A 17,240-nucleotide genomic window follows, 5' to 3' on the forward strand; every position below is an offset into this window, starting at 1 on the left:
AGCACTTATCCATCCAGAAAAAGCATAGTAAATTGAACTTCTGCCCCATACTTTCACAAAAAGCAGTTTAGGGTAGCCTAAAGACAAATGTGGGAATGAAAATTATAAAATTTTTATAAGATTCCAAAAAATGTGTTCACTACTAGTTTAGGTAGGAAATGATCGCCCCACAGCCAACTTGTATCTAGCTCTTAAAAAAGATGAAAATAAATGGTTTAATGTGATATAAAGTGAGTGCCAAGCCATAAAGTTAAGTCTAAAAAAAGTAAATGCAGAAGACCATATCCTTCATGTATGAACAAAGAAGATATGATTCATTATGCCTGAGTACTGTCTATTGAGCTCCTTTGCCTATTTTGTAACTGGACCTGTTGGTTTTTTGTTGTTGTATTTTTGAATTGCTGATGTATTCTGGATTCTAATCCTTTTTCAGATAAGTAGCTTATAAATATTTTTCCCACTCTGTTGGCTGTCTCTTCACTCTGATGTTTGATTCCTTTGCTGGGAAACATCTCCTGAGTTTGATAGGATCCTCTTTGTCTAGATTTGCTTTTGTTGCCTGTGCTTTGGGTAAAGTCTTACCCAGGAAGTCATCACCTACACCAGTGTCTTGAAGTGTTTTCCCTATGTTTTCTTCCAAGTCTCAGGCCTTCAATTTAGGTCTTTGAACTATCATGAGTTGTTTGGGGTTTTTTGATATTTGATGAGAGGTAGGGATCTAATTTCATTCATCTCTATCTCTATATCTATAAATATATAGCTATATCAGTTTTTCCAGCACCATTTATTTATAGATGAGACACCCTACCTTTCAAATAAATCTTTTTTAAACAGTAAGGAAACTGGTAAAATTCAGTTCAAATGATACCTGATACCCTTAGAAATCTGCCCTTATTCATGGGCGATACATGCCAAGACCCCCAGTGGATGCCTAAAATGGTGGCTCTACCTAATTCTATGCTTAGCTGGTAACCAAGGTTACTGCTAAGTGACTAATAGGTAGGTAGCATATCCAGCATGAATACACTGGATAAATGGATGATTCACATCTGGGAGAGATGTAACAGTAGTATATGAGATTTCATCACACTTAACCAGAACAGCATGCGATTTAAAACATGCAGCTACTTACTTCTGAAGTTTTCTGTTTAATATTTTCAGACTGCCATTGGCCATGAGTAACCAAAAACCATGGAGTTTGAAACTGGACAAGGCAAGTGGGGAGGCAGTTATAATGATGCAGTGATTCCAGTCATAAAGTTCATGCACACATGCATCAAAAGATATGAACAAAACATTTGTAGCAATAATATTTATAGCGACCACAAATAGCAGAGTGGATGAAATTATAAAATGGAATGATAGTAATGAAACTTAAGGCACTGACAGTGATGTCATCAAGATGATGAAGTAGAATATAACCAGCCTTGATCCTCTACAAAAAACAACTATAGACAACTATGTACATACCAGAATGGGCAAGGACGTATCAGAGGTCCATTTAAAAATCTGTAGCAGGGGCTGGCATTGTGGTGTAGCAGGTAAAACAGCCACCTGCAAGGCCAGCAGCCCTAATGGGCAACAGTTTGAGTTCCAGTTGCTCCACTTCCAATCTAGCGCCCTGCTAGTGTGCCTGGGAAATGGCCCAAGTTCTTGGGGCCCTGACCCCCCATGGGAGACCTAGTAGAAGCTCCTGGCTCCTGGCTTCAGACCAGCCCAGTCTGGCCATTGGAGCCACTTCAGGAATGAATCGCAGATGGAAGATAGTGTCTGTCTCTCTCTTTGTAAATATTGGAAGGAGTCAGCTAGAAAAAGTAAAGGTAGATTTTACTATTTTTTAAGACTTAATTATTTATTTGATTGTCAGAGTTATGTGCACACAGACACACACACACACAGACACACCCCGAGAGAGAGAGAGAGAGAGAGAGAGAGAGAGAGAGGTCTTCCATCCTCTTGTTCACTCCCCAATTGACCGCAACAGCCAGAGCTGCACTAATCCAAAGCCAGGGGCCAGGAGCTTCATCCTGGTCTCCCACACAGGTGCAGGGGCCCAAACACTTGGGCCTTCTTCTTCTGCTTTCCCAGGCCATAGCAGAGAGCTGGATTGGAAGTGGAGCAGCTGGTACTCAAACTGGCACCCATATGGGACGCTGGCACTGCAAGTGGTGGCTTTACCCACTATGCCACAGTGCCAGCCCTAGGTAGATATAACTGTCACATTGTAGGAACCTTTATGTCCCACTGGCCTGCTCCACAAGGAACACTGGCATCTTTGGGCACTGAGGTAACCAATAACCATTCTGACTAGAGAACCAGAGAGCAGGACATGCCTCTTCCTCAAGAAACAGGTCTGTTTGATGCTCTGGGACCAGAGTTATCACCCCTCACCAACCCACTGGTGCCCTGTCTCTGAGCCATGGCTGCTCCATGAGTGCCTACACACTTTGTGTCTCTGTGGCTTCACTGCACTTGCTTGCACTTCAGACACTGGAGCCATCACCATAGTGAGCTAGGTCACAAGCCAGGTCCTAGAAGGAAGGTCTCTCTGTGCAAGCACACATTCTGTTCACAGGGACAACCACCATCGAGAGCCAGGCCCCACCCAGACCCCCAGAGACACTGAGGCTCTGTTCATGCCCATGCTCCCATCCCTGGTTCCTGAACTACTTCACAAGCACCTGTGCTTTCCACAGAGTTGCCAGCATTGCAGAGGAAGTGCCTGTACCCTGGGATCTGGTACCATTATCACCCCAGGCTCCAGAACCATAGTCCCTCCCCATGTGTATGTGCTTCGGGCCTCTGTTACATAGCTGTGCACATGTACCACACAGCAAACACCAGTGCACTGACACAAGTCATTCCACAGCCAGGCCAATGCCAAGAAGGATTCTTTCAGTCATGACTGTGCAGTAGGTGAAGAAGACATTGGGAGAACTGTAGCCTTCCAACAGCTCTTGCCTAGACTGGAAATCCACCATGTTGGAGCTGAGTGTCCCTGAAATCTCTAACACCTTCTTAGCAAATATGCACAGAGACTACACATCTGCACCCTCACTGGCTCCAGACCACTGTAACCGATGCAGATAGTGTCCTTTTACTCTTCTGTCCATAGAAGATATGTATCCAACAGAATTACAACAGATATGAAGTCTCAAAGAAGTGACTGCTCCACCAATTGTATAGACATAATTGCTTTACAGAAACATAACCAAGGCCTAGCATTATGCTACAGTAGCTTAAGCTACTACTTAAAGTGCAGACGTCACATATTGGGGTGGCAGGTTGGTTTGAGTCCCAGCTGGTCTGCTTCTGATCCAGTTTTCTCCTAATGTGCCTGGGGAGGCAGTGGAGGATCTCCTGCAACCCCTGTTGGCAATCCAGATGGAATTCCAGGCCCTTGGCCTGCCCCATCCCTGGTTGTTGTGGCCTTGTGGCCATTTGGAGAGTGAAGCAGCAGATGGGAGAACTCTCTCTCTCTCTATCTCTCTTTCCCTCCCTTCCTCCCTCCCTGCCTCCCTCCCTTCCTCCCCCCTTCTCTCTATCCATAAATCTATCTTTCAAATAAATAAATAAATCTTTTTTAAAAAGAATATGAAAAATAAGATGATAAAGACAATTCAGAAAACAGCAAATGACAAGGAGCATCTAACATGCAAGGACATTTGATAAGACTATCAGTGGATTTCGCAACAGAAATAATACAGATTAAGGTGCAATGGAATGATATGTTCCAATTATTGAAGAAAAATCACTGCCAACAAAATATTTACTTGCAAAGCTGTCCTTAAAAATTAAAGCCTCTCCCAGGAAAACAAAAGCTGTGACATGAACCATAACCATAACCCTTAGCCCCTAACCTCAACCACTTTCTTTACAAATTGTCAAAAATCCACAGTGTCAGGTTTAGCCTAGCAGTTAGTTCATGCTACAGCATGGACTTGCCTTACAATAAATGCTAAAGGTAGTTCTTCAGCAGAGAGAAAAGGATACTGATTAGTAACATGAAAGTATAAAACTCATTTATTAAACTGCATACACAGTAAGATCAGAATGGTTTAATGGTGTAATGATGGAGTGAAAATCATTTATGTCTTTAATGATGAAAAGTAAAGCTATTCAAAGTAATAATGTCTGTGACAATTTGTTAAGGGAAATACAATATCAAAGATGTAAATTGACCTCAAAAACAATGTAGAAGTGAAAATAAAAATGTAGAGTTTTTTTTTTCTAATGTGGTTAAAGTTCAGTTGTTATTACCTTAGTATAGCCAGTTTTACTATAAGGTGTTCTATGTAAGTCTCACAATACAAAAACTATAGTAGATAAGGTGTTTAAATTTGCCCAAGTAGCAGTTATAATCAAAACAGCAAGGTATCAGTACAAAAACAGATGGATAGACCAATGAACAGAATAGAAACACCAGAAATCAATCCAAACATCTATAGCCAACTTACATTTGATCAAGGATCTAAAACCAATTCCTGGAGCAAGGACAGTCTGTTCAACAAATGGTGCTGGGAAAACTGGATTTCCACATGCAGAAGCATGAAGCAAGACCCCTACCTTACACCTTACACAAAAATCCACTCAACATGGATTAAAGATCTAAATCTATGACCTGACACCATCAAATTATTAGAGAACATTGGAGAAACCCTGCAAGATACAGGCACAGGCAAAGACTTCTTGGAAAAGACCCAGAAGCACAGGCAGTCAAAGCCAAAATTAACAAATGAGATTGCATCAAATTGAGAAGTTTCTGTACTGCAAAAGAAACAGGAAAGTGAAGAGGCAACCAACAGAATGGGAAAAAATATTTGCAAACTATGCAACCGATAAAGGATTAATAACCAGAATCTAGAAAGAGATCAAGAAACTCCACAACAACAAAACAAAAAATCCACTTAAGAGATGGGCCAAGGACCTCAATAGGCATTTTTCAAAAGAGGAAATCCAAATGGCCAACAGGCACATGAAAAAATGTTCAGGATCACTAGGCATCAGGGAAATGCAAATCAAAACCACAATGAGGTTTCACCTCACCCTGGTTAGAATGGCTTACATACAGAAATCTACCAACAACAGATGCTGGTGAAGATGTGGGCAAAAGGGACACCCACTGTTGGTGGGAATCCAAACTGGTAAAGCCACAATGGAAGACAGTTTGAAGATTCCTCAGAAACCTGAATATAACCCTGCCATACAACCCAGCCATCCCAATTCTTGGAATTTACCCAAAGGAATTTAAATTGGTAAATAACAGAGCTGTCTGCAACTCAATGTTTATTGCAGCTCAATTCACAATAGCTAAGACATGGAATCAAACTAAATGCCCATCAACAGAACACTGGATAAAGAAATTATGGGATATCTACTCTATAGAATACTTTACAGCAGTAAAAAAAAAATGAAATCTGGTCATTTGCAACAAAATGGAGGAATCTGGAAAACATCATGCTGAGTGAAATAAGCCAGTCCCAAAGGGACAAATGTATGTTCTCTGTGATTGGTGACAACTAACTGAGCACCTAAAAGGAAACCTGTTGAAGTGAAATGAACACTATGATAAACAATGACTTATTCAGCCCTTGTCCTGACTGTTGAGGAACAACTTTATACTTTATTCTTTTTAGTATTTTTTTGTTCTACTTAATACCATTGGTTGAACTCTTTAATTAATACACAATTATTCTTAGGTGTTTAAATTTAACTGAAAATTGATCCCTGTTAAAAATAAGAGTGGGAATAAGAAAGGGAGGAGATGTACAGTTTGGCACATGCTCAGTTGGACTTACCCCTAATGGTAGAACTAGAAACATGCCATGGGATTCCAATTCAATCCCATTAAGTTGGCATGTACCAATGCCATTTTACTAGTTAAAGTGATCAGTTTCCATTCATAATTGATCATAAAGATAGGATTAAGTGTCAAAGGGTTCACATACACAAGACCAGTGTCTGCTAATAATAGCTGATAGAATTAAAAAGGAGAGAACGATCCAACATGGGAAGCGGGATACACAGCAGACTCATAGAATGGCAGATGCCCTAAATAGCACTCTGGCCTTAGAATCAGCCCTTAAGGCATTTGGATCTGGCTAAAAAGCCCATGAGAGTATTTCAGGCATGGAAAGCCAAGATACTGTGGCAAAAGAAAAAAATGACCTAAATGGAAGATCTCTGTGAGTGAGATCCCAGCGGAAAGAACAGGGCAACAAAGAAGGAGGTACCTTTCTCTGAAGGGAGGAGAGAACTCCCACTTTGATTATGGCCTTGTCTAAATAAGGTCAGAGTTTGTGAACTCAAGAGGCTTCCATACCCTTGGCAGCTCATGACAAGTGCCTTGGGTGATTACTGACATCATAAATAAGAGTGTCAATTGCCAAATCAACAACAGGAGTCACTGTGCACTTACTCCCCATGTAGGATCTCTTTCCTTAATGTGTTCTACTATGTGAATTAATGGTAAAACTAGTCTTAACACAATACTTTATACTTGGTGTGTCTGTGTGGGTGCAAACTGTTGAAATATTTACGTAGTATATACTAAGTTGATCTTCTGTATATAAAGATAATTGAAAATGAATTTTAATGAAGAGTGGGATGGGAGAGAGAGTTGGAGATGGGATGGTTGGCAGGTGGGAGGGTTGTTATGGGGGGGGAACCGCTATAATCAAAAAGTTGTACTTTCAAAATTTATTAAATAAAAGTTAAAAAAAAGAAAAAGAAATAATAAAAAAAAACATTCAGGTTCTAGGAGTTCCTGAAGGCATGGAGAGAGAGAAAGGATTGGAAGACCTTTTTTAGTGAGATACTAGCAGAAAACTTCCCGGGTTTGGAGATTGAAAGAGACATCCAAGTATAGGAAGCCCACAGAACTCCCAATGGACATGACCAGAAAAGATCCTCACCATGACACATTGTAATCAAGCTCACCACAGTGAAACATAAAAGATTCTATAATGTGCAAAAGAGAAATGCCAGATTACTTTGAAAGGATCTCCAATTAGACTCACAGCAGACATCTCATCAGAAACCCTATAGGCTACGAGAGAATGGTGTGATACAGCTCAAGTACTAGGAGGAAAAAACACTGCCATCCAACAATGTTATATCCTGCAAAGCTCTCATTTGTGAATGAAGGTGAAATAAAGACCTTTCTTAATAAACAGAAATTGAAAGAATTTGTCACCACTAGTCCAGCCTGCAAAAGATGCTTAAAGATATGTTACACTCAGAAACACAGAAACACAGTCATCAATACAAAAGAAGCTCTCTGCTATGGCCTGGGAAAGTAATAGAAGATAGCCCAAGTCCTTGGGCGCAGGCACCCACATGAAGACCTGGAAGAAGTTCCTGGCTCCTGGCTCCGGATCAACACAGCTCCAGCTGTTGCGGCCAAATGGGGAGTGAACTACTCTCTCTCTCTCTCTCTCTCTCTCTCTGTAACTCTTTCAAATAAATAAATCTTTAAAAAATTGAAATAAGGTGGGCAAAATATTTAACCACCCAGAAAGACTTACCCAGTGCAGATAACCCCAAGGAAAGCGTCTCAGCACCATTTGTTACTATGAAAGTGCAAATGGATACAATTATGTCACTTTTGAGTGGCTGATAGTTAAAAGATTGACCACAGCAAGTGTTGATGAAGGTGTAGAGCAACTGAAACTCTTGTATATTGCTCATGGGAATGTATAGCAGGATGACCACATTTCAGAGAGTTTGATGGGTGTTTTAAAGACATCAATTTGTTTGAAAGGCAGAATTTCAGACTGAGGGGAGAGAGAGAAAGAGAGAGAGAGAGAGAGAGATTGACTCTTTAAAGTCTGGGACAGGCTGAAGCTAGGAGCCAGGAACTCCATGCTGGCTCCCTTCATGGGTGGCAGGGCCCGAGCACTTGGGCCATTCTCTGTTGCTTTCCCAGGCACATTAGTAGGAAGTTGGATCAGAAGAAGGGAAGCCACCATATAAGATGCTGGCCTCCCAAGAGCAGCTTCACCCTCTGTGCCTTATCTCGACCACATGTGCTGTATTTCTTAAGTTCTTGATTAATTCTGACAAGAAGAGATTGATATCAGGTTGGAGCTTTATTAATCAAAGAATCAGAGTCAAGTGACATCATTTGAAGTCTGTTACCGCAAAGTCAAATATTGTGAAATCAGTGAGCTTTAAAAAGAACTTATGGCTCAATAGGCTAATCCTCCGCCTTGCGGCGCCAGCACACCAGGTTCTAGTCCTGGTCGGGGCGCTGGATTCTGTCCCGGTTGCCCCTCTTCCAGGCCAGCTCTCTGCTGTGGCCCGGGCGTGCAGTGGAGGATGGCCCAAGTGCTTAGGCCCTGCACCCGCATGGGAGACCAAGAGAAGCACCTGGCTCCTGGCTTTGGATCAGCGTGATGCGCCGGCTGCAGCGCGCCGGCCGCAGCACGCCGGCCGCAGCAGCCATTGGAGGGTGAACCAACGGCAAAAGGAAGACCTTTCTCTCTGTCTCTCTCTCTCAATGTCCACTCTGCCTGTGAAAAATTTAAAAAAAAAAAAAAAAGAAAAAGAACTTACTGGTCCTGGAAAGATTTTTAAAAGTGCAAGGGTGGGCATCTGGCCTAAGCACTTAAGACAGGTGTTGGGATGCCTGCACCCTGTGGATTGCCTGAGTTTGAGTCCTGGTTCCACTCCCCATTACAGCTTCCTGCACAAATGCACCCTGGGAGGCAGCAAGGGATGGCTCACCTACCTGTCACCTACCTGGAATACTTGGACTGGGTTCCTGGCTCCTGGCTTCAGCCTGGCCAAGTTCCAGCTCTTACAGGAACCTGAAGAATGAACCACTGATCTCTTTCTCTCCCCCCACCCTGTCTCTGAAATAGAAATAATTTTTTTAGCGATGCAGTCTGTATATTTCTGGTTCATTCCTACCTCTCTGGCTCGAACAGCCTGTGCTTGCTCAATCCGAGAGAGGATGTCCTGTACGGAGGCTGGGATTTCAAGTGTTGAGACCGCTGGAACATCCTCAGCGTTCCTGGGGTTTCTTCTCGTGGTGGGGGATTGCTTGGCATTTTTTTCTAATTCAGATTCACCATCTTTCTCACTTGACATTTTGATAAAAATGTGGAGAAATTCAGTGATTTTATTCTTTTTCACAGAATCTAGGCAAGTACTATCAATGGTATCCACTAGGAAGCTAAGAAAATGGGTTTCCTGCTCCCACAGGCAGTGGCTAACCGTTCTAGGAACTGATTGTTAACCATCACCTCCCAGTCCTGGTGATGTCATAGGAGACCCACTGTGACATTCCCCACTGACTCACAGATTCTCTAAAGGGGCCTTCCCATATGTATATGCTGTGAGGGTAGCAAAGAATCAACAACAGGAACACAAAAAGAAGTAGGAGATGAGCCCTGCAGAAATGAGCTTAAAATGCATGGTTAGAGTTCAGAATAGGGTGTATTAAATGTAATTATGTTTTCTTTTCCTGGGATTTTGCTTAAATATCTTTTTAAAGATTTATTTCATTCCAAAGGAAAAATTACATGGTGTGGGGGGGAGAACTCAGATAGATCTCTCCCAACCACTCGTTCACTCCCCAAATGGCTGCAACAGCCGGAGCTGGGCCAATGAGAAGTCAGGAGCCAGGAGCTTCTTCCAAGACTCCCACATGGGTGTAGGACCCAAGCACTTGGGCCATCTTCCACTGATCCCAGGCACACTAGAAGGGAGCTGGATTGGAAGTGGATCATCCAGGACTTGAACTGGTGCCCATAAGGATGCTGACATTGCAGGCAGTGGCTTTACTCGCTATGCCACAGCATTGGCCCCTTGCTTAAATAAGTATTTTAACTTATTTAAGTTAAATAAGTATTTTAACTTCCTCAGGTGTCCCTTAATTTTTCTTAGGTAGAAACTTGGAAGATATCATTTGGATGCTGACAAAGACCACACTCCCTGCCCTTCCATCTGCTGGTTCACTTTCCAAATGTTCCCAAGATCTGGGGCTGGACTAGGCTCAAGCCAGTAGCTGAGAATTCAATGTCCATCTCCCATATTGAATTAGGAAATGAAGTACTTGAGCCAAACTGTCCCCTGCCTCCTAGGATGCACATTAGTAGGAAGCTAGAATTCAGAAGCAGAGCGAGTACTGGAACCCAGATTTTCCAATATGGAATGGCATCTTAACCACTGCATCAAGTGCCCACCCCAAGGGCTATCATTTTTTAAGTGATGATAACCAAAAAGTGGAGTTTGTGATCTTGGCTATAATCTTCATGACTGATGTATTCCTTGTGAAGTGCTATTGGGAGAATGACATTGTTCTCATAGGGTCACCTGTGCAGCCTGATACTGATCACCCTGTATCTTTGTCTCTGATGTATTTTAAATAATTGTCTATGATAGCCCAAAGTCTGAGGTCAGCGTGAGGTCAGGTGGTCACACTCTGTGAGTGGATCTGTCCAGGGATCAGCATTTTTCATCACATTAAAAAGTCACTCTTGAAGCAGGTGGAGGGTGGAGGGGAGGAGCTTAGCCTGCATCGCTGGTCTCCTTCATCCCTGGCCTGACTCAGTTCTCACTGCCCTGGAAGGGTGCACAGAGAGGGCCGCACCACTGCACATGGTGTGTGAGTGTGAGCACTTTGTAGACAAACCCTAGGGAGAGAAGACAGAAATGCAAAGCTATGTTGTCTTGGATGGCTGAGAAGATACTGGCAGCTGCCCAGCTCCAGTTCTACTGGGAGGTTGCCTGAGAGGGGCTGGGGTCAGGGTGCTGTCTGCACAGGTGGGGCAGCCTCAGACCTGCCCCTGAAGTGGATACGAAAGGAGAAAGGCCCAGCCCTAGCACAGCACACCCTCTGTGCAAGAGAAGACACTGTGACTTTTCCAGGTGGTCACACTGGGGCTGCCTCAGTGGCCCCTTAGGAAAGACAGTCATTGGCTACTGAAGCACACGTGTGCTCATTAATAGGCAGTCGGTGTGACTGCAGCCCAGGGAATAGGCAGGGTCAGCAAAGCCGAGTGAGCCGCCCTTGGGTCATCAGCTGCTAGGGTGGAGAAGGCTGACCACAGCCAGCAGAGGAGAAGTCACAGCTGCATGCTGGACACCATACCGCTGGCATCCAAATGAAGATGACACGGCATTGAAATATTCTACTAAGGCCTTTTAAACATGAGTTTGTATGGAAAGAGGGGCTGGCAGGATTGAAATCAGCTCTGTAGGGGCTGGCATCTTGGCACAGTGGGTTAAGCTGCCACTGCTTGCAATGCTGGTGTCCCACATGAGGGCTAGTTTGAGACCTGCTACTCTGCTTCTGATCCAGCTCCCTGATAATGGGCCTGGGAAAGGACTTGGGCCCCTGCAACCGGTGTGGGAGATGGGATGGAGCTCTGGGCTCCCGGCTTCAGCCTGGCCCAGCCCCAACCACTTTGACCATTTGGACAGTGAACCAGCAGATAGAGGATCTCTCTGTCCCACTCTCCGTCACTTTGTTAAATAAGTAAAATAAATCTTTCTAAAACATCAACTGAAGTTCTGGCGGAAAATAGGCTGCCTGCTGTGCGCTGTTGCAGTGGCACTGGGCAGCACATCAGAGCTGGTCATTGTCACCATCGCCAGTTTCCCGGCACTAGCACACCTGAGCAGGATTCGTCCATGAGCCTTCTTGGCCGTGACATCACTCCTCATCCTCGCTCCTCCTTCCTCCCTGTCAGGGTGGCCCAGTGAAGCACAGGGTTGCCTGTTAGAGATGCGTTTCAGATAAGTGATCCAGTTTTTTAGTGTGTCTCCAGGATTGCCCAGTACACACACTAAAAAATTGTGCCAAGCTCTGAAGTGCCTGGTGCATTTATTTGCTGATTCCAGTGCCCTCCTCCGTCCGGGTGCCTGAATTCCTTACTGCACGTCCTCAGGGGCTTCTGGGGATATGGCCTAAGCTCTACTGCTCTGTTTGTTGCTAAGCCAACAATGAAAACACTCAGATTTTCTCTTTTCACCAGGTCAGTCTCTCCCAAGAGCCCACGAGAGGTGGACTCACCTGAGATGGCCAACCTGAGTGTGGGCATAAGGGCTTTGGTTTATTGTTAAACCAAATACCACTTTAGCCAGAAAATTGTTTCAGGGCCATGGGGATTCAATGCTCTTCTCAAAACCAGTTTTTAGTTCTTAGAGGTCACCAGCAGAGGGAGCACATTCCACAAGGCCACTGTGGACATGCGGTGCAGGACACAAGGCTGAGCTCATGGCTGGTCTGGGCCACCTGGGATTGGTCAGGCCCCAGGAATTGATAGAGCACCCCCAGGCGGTGAAATCTCTGTCAAGTACTTCATTTCTGACAGCCCAGGAGAGCTTGGGCAAACAAACCAAACACCCAGACGACAGCAGATAATGAAAGAAACACTCCATGTAGCTGATATGTTGAAGGAACTGCTGAGCTATAGCCAGCCCATAAACAAGAGTGTCAGTTGTTAAATCAACAACAGGAGTCACTGTGCACTTACTCCCCATGTGGGATCTCTGTCCTTAATGTGTTGTACTGTGTGAATTAACGGTATAACTAGTACTCAAACAGTACTTTATACTTTGTGTTTCTGTGTGGGTGCAAACTGTTGAAATCTTTACTTAGTATGGACTGGGAGATGGGATGGTTGCAGGTGGGAGGTAGATTATGGGGGGAAAAAACCACTAAAATCCAAAACTTGTACTTGGGAAATTTATATTGATTAATAAAAGTTTAAAAAAAAGAAACACTCCAGCATTTATCAGCATGAAGTTAGAAGATCTAAAAGGAGGGGCCAGCGCTGTTGTGCAGTGGGTTAACGCTCTGGCCTGAAGCACCAGCATCCCATATAGGCACTGGTTCGAGACCCGGCTGCTCTACTTCCCATCCAGCTCTCTGCTATGGCCTGGGAAAGCAGTAGAGGATGACCCCTGCACCCACGTGGGAGACCCGGAAGAAGCTCCTGGCTCCCAGCTTCAGATCAGCTCAGCTCCGGCCATTGTGGCCACTTTGGAAGTGAACCATCAGATGGAAGACCTGTCTCTCCCTCTCTCTGCCTCTCCTCTTTCTGTGTGACTCTGACTTTCAAATAAATAAATAAATATTTTAAAAAATCTGAAAGGAAAAGCTTCTCTAGGGCTGTGGAATTGGGAAACCGTGTTCAGCCCCCGAGACTTGCATCCTCCAGTGTTCTCTGAGCAGCGGCGCCTTCTCCGCTTTCTCCCGGGAGCTGGACCTGCCTCCGACCACTGCCTTTCATTCACTTCCCCGAGGGGCTGTACATACACTCTTTGAGGCCACCTTGGACTTTGTTTCGGTCCCTCAGGGGCACCGCTGTGGTGTCCGGCATGTAGTGGGCCTCTTCACATACCGATACTCTTGGGAGAATTGAAAGAATGTTTTAAACTATCATTTAAAAGCAGAGCCCACAACTCTCCACCATGAACTTTTGTACTCAAGAAAGTTTTGTCTGGGGCTGGCGTTGGGCACGGTGGGTTCAGCTACCGCCTGTAACACCAGTGTCCCATATGGGCACCAGTTCAAGTCTCAGCTTCTCCACTTCCAATCCAGCTCCCTGCTAATGCACCTGGGAAAACAGCAAAAGATGGCCCAAATGCGGGCCACTGCCACCCACATGCCAGACCCGGATGGAGTTCCAGGCTCCTGGCTTCAGCCAGGTCCAGCCGCAGCTGTTGCAGACATTTGAGGATGAACGAGTAAGTGGAAGATTCTCTCCCTTTTTTTCTCCCCCTCACTTTCCCTCCCCACAACTCCCCCACCATAACTGCATTTCTAATAAATAAATACGTCTTTTTTAAAAAAAATTGCGCTGCTGGCTGCTGGAACTGTGTGTTGGGAAGTTAGCCCTTTACTGTGAGCAACACAAACTGTCCTTTACTTCTTCCCTCTGAAGTGCTGAGCCAGCGTGTCCTTTGTGGAAGCCATGGTCAGTCCCGCTGAATTCTCCTTCCCCTTCTCATCAACCAGCGGAGAAATGGACGGGCGAGCCCATTGGGAGGGAGGAGGAGTGAAAGCAGCAGGAGCTGACTTGAGAAGCAACAAACTGTGAAGAAGAAACTGGACATCAGCCTCCATTGCCTTTGAGGCTTAAGCTGGCTGAGGCCAGAGGCAGGGGATAGAGGCAGACTGCGGAGTCGCTTCCATTTGTTTGATGTGCACACCTAACACTTGCACACAGTGAATTTCTCCATCATTTCCAGCACTAATGTCTTTTGCTTCTTTTTCTTACTGCACTGAGTTAGTCTGTAGCTCATGACTTTAAGTGGAATACTTTTAATGTTTCATTGTTAACCTTGATTCTTTTTGGTAGATGCTCTTTATCAGGTTAAGGAAAGTGTTTTTTAATTAAAAATGTATTTATTTGAAGCAGAGGGAGAATCTCCCATCCACTGGTTCACTCCCCTGAATGCCTGCTTGCAAAATCTAGGACTGGGTCAGGCTGAAGCTGGGAGCCAGGAACCCCGTCCTGGACTCCCTTGTTGGGGGCAGGGACCCAGGTACCTGCGCCATCACTTGCTGCCTCTCCGAGTGCACATTAGCAGAAAACTGGAATCAGAACTAAAGCCAAGACTCAAACCTAAGCATCAGATATTGGGTATGGGTGTCCACAGTGGCATCTTTTAAAATATATGTATTTTTAAAATTTATTTGAAAGGCAAAGTTGCAGAGCAAGACGGAGAGAGAGAAAGATCTTCTGTCCCCTGGTACACTCTCCACATGGCCACAACATTTGGGTCAGAGCTGTGCCAGGCTGAAGCCGGGGGCTGGGAATGCAATCCAGGTCAACCATATGAGTACAGGGGCCCAAGTTCTTGGGCCATCTTCTGCTGCTTTTACCAGACACATTAGCAGGGAGCTGAATCAGCTTTTGCCTGCTACACCACAGTGCCAGCCCATTATTTGCCTTTTTCTTACTAATTTGATGAACTTGCATCATTTTCTTTTGGAAAAAAAAGTGCCAGGAAACAAATGGACCCTTCTGCCTTGTTGTTAGCAGTGGCTTAGTCTGGGGAGGCCTAGCGCCTGGCCATGAGCAGAGAGCAGTCACTGGCATCTTTAGGATGGAGTTGCATAGCCACAGGCAGGCATCAAAAGTACGTGGCAACCTTGGTCCTTCCCAAAGTCACGTGGCCAGGAGTCCCAGCCAGGTGTGTCTTATCAAGACATATAAGAAGCGGGATTGGTTTGGACAGCCAAGCAGGCATCTGGCATCTCTGCTCTCCAACCCCTCTCCAGGGCCTGCATCTGAAGGCTCTTATATCTCAGGACCCCAAATGTGTCCCCAGTGTAGGAACCTCAGGCCCAAGCACATGTCCAGGGGCCACCTCTATCTGGAGCATGACCTGCACTTGAGGAAACGGGATACGGCCCTGACCGGTTGGGCTGGCCCTTCTCCCTGAAAGGGCCAGGAGCTCCTGGAGGCCTGAGGCTGAGCCTGGGGCCTCGGGCCTGGTGAAGTCCGTGGCTTCGTGGCCTTGTGGAGGGAGGCAGGAGAGGGGTGAGGAGGGAGTAGAGCTGAGATGGGTTTCTGGCCTGATCTCAGGCAGGTCTGTCAGCTGCTTTAAGCCCCAGTTCCATCCACTGTAGATGGAGATCCGTCAGCTGCTTTAAGCCCCAGTTCCGTCCACTGTAGATGGAGATGATGACAACTGAAGGGGTTAAACGAGGTGCCACGTTCCCTGTGTTTAGAGCTGTGGATCCCAGGGTCTTGCCCCTGGTGTAGGGGGGGTGGGCAGGCTACTTCCTACAGCAGATGGAATGACCAAATGTGCTGTCTTCTCCCCTGGAGCTTCCCTGTCCCCTGTGAGCAAGCAGGACAATGCGGCAGTGCCCCTGTTGTCTGGGTCACTGGGCAGTCACCCCCGAGGCTCTGGGCCTGGTGTTGTCTTCTGGAACTGGGGTCGTGACATCTGTTGAGTCCCTGTGCTGAACACCGAGTGAAGTGACAGACGTGAGTGGATAATGTGACTTTCCACCTGCTGCCCTGCCTGCCCTGCCTCACCTCGTGGCAGCTGCCAGAGCTTCCAGTGCTGCAGTGTGATTGCTCCAAGGTTCCTGCTGCCATCCCATGTCAGGACAGAGGTTTTGGCCCCCGTCTCGGAGCCTCAGCCCCTGCCCAGAGCTTACAGCCCTGTTACATGGAGACCCTGCAGAGGGAATCAGGAATGCATCGATGCTCTGGGGTGGCACCCTTCTTGGCTCAGGCAGAATCCTAAAGGGCAGGTTGCAGGGGTGGGCTCACCTGGAGCCCTGGAGCTGCTGGCTGGTGGCCCCGTGGAAGGCCAGGGCATCATTCCTGTGCCTGCTCAGCTGCTCCACCACCTGCAGGCTCTCATGCTTGAGCTTGTCATAGAGCATGCGGAACTGAAGTCCTCTAGGGTCTGGGCCAGGGCTGGTGCCCCCTGCAGGTTGAGGCCTTGGAGTGAGACTTTGGGATGAGCAGCAGCCTGGAGTCAGGCCCCAGTGCAAGTGGTTCAGCCCTTCTTCCCTTCCCAGAGATTGGGGCTTTGCAGGAGGACTAGCAGGCAGGGAGAGGGAGGGAGGCCTGCCTGCAGGAAGAGGAGGAGCCCACTGGAGAGGGAAACTGGGATAGGCCAGATGAAGGCAAGAAGTGGCAGTGGCCCCAGGAGGAGCCTTCTCTGAGTAGGTGTGATTGACAGGGCCTTCCTGGCACCAGAGCAAGGCGTGGTGGTGCCTCCCTTGTGGGTGGGTCTCCCTGTCCTCAACCATCTTCCTGAGGAGGCTATTGACTGGGTCTGCCCAGGCCCTCCCTGAGGCTTTGCCTCTACCCTGCCTCCAGCTGTGTCCATCTCTCTGTCTCCAGCTCCCACAACCACCTGCACTCCCCTGCCCTTACCCTGTCTCTCCCCACTGTGCTGTGAGCCCAGGTCCAGCTGGGCTCTTCTAGCACCCCAAGCCCAGGTGTCCGTTGTGCCAAGGGCCATGTTTGGCAGGCACTCACTTGGCTGAGGGGCTCCTAGCTTCATAGGAGCAGGGATCAGGGGCCTCCATCCAGGCGGCCAACGACCCTGCCTCTGCCCAAGTGACTTTCCTGTTCTGCAGGCCCTTCCCGTGGTGTCCTCCTCCTGAAAAAGGACAGCTGTGGCTGGGGGGGGGGGGGCGGCTCCTTTCCAACTGCTCTACTCAAGGGATTGAGGATCATGCAGTCTCCCAAGAATTCTGTATCCAGCAAAACTGCCCTTCAGCAGTGAGGGATACACTAGGAAATTCCCAG

The 17,240-nt window shown here is 46.5% G+C and overlaps 1 protein-coding gene across 1 annotated transcript in view; it reads right to left on the minus strand.

Moving 5' to 3' along the window:
* Positions 1-9,093, minus strand: part of LOC103349015 (uncharacterized) — a 28,745-nt gene extending 19,652 nt beyond the window's left edge. The window contains 1 exon segment of the mRNA XM_089303315.1: positions 8,914-9,093. Coding sequence (XP_089159441.1) covers positions 8,914-9,093 — 180 coding nt within the window.
* Between the last annotated feature and the right edge of the window lie 8,147 nt (positions 9,094-17,240).

The sequence above is a fragment of the Oryctolagus cuniculus genome, chromosome 9 (assembly GCF_051225735.1).
Source record: "Oryctolagus cuniculus isolate XC-2025 breed Fujian yellow rabbit chromosome 9, ASM5122573v1, whole genome shotgun sequence".
Taxonomy (NCBI): Eukaryota; Metazoa; Chordata; class Mammalia; order Lagomorpha; family Leporidae; genus Oryctolagus; species Oryctolagus cuniculus.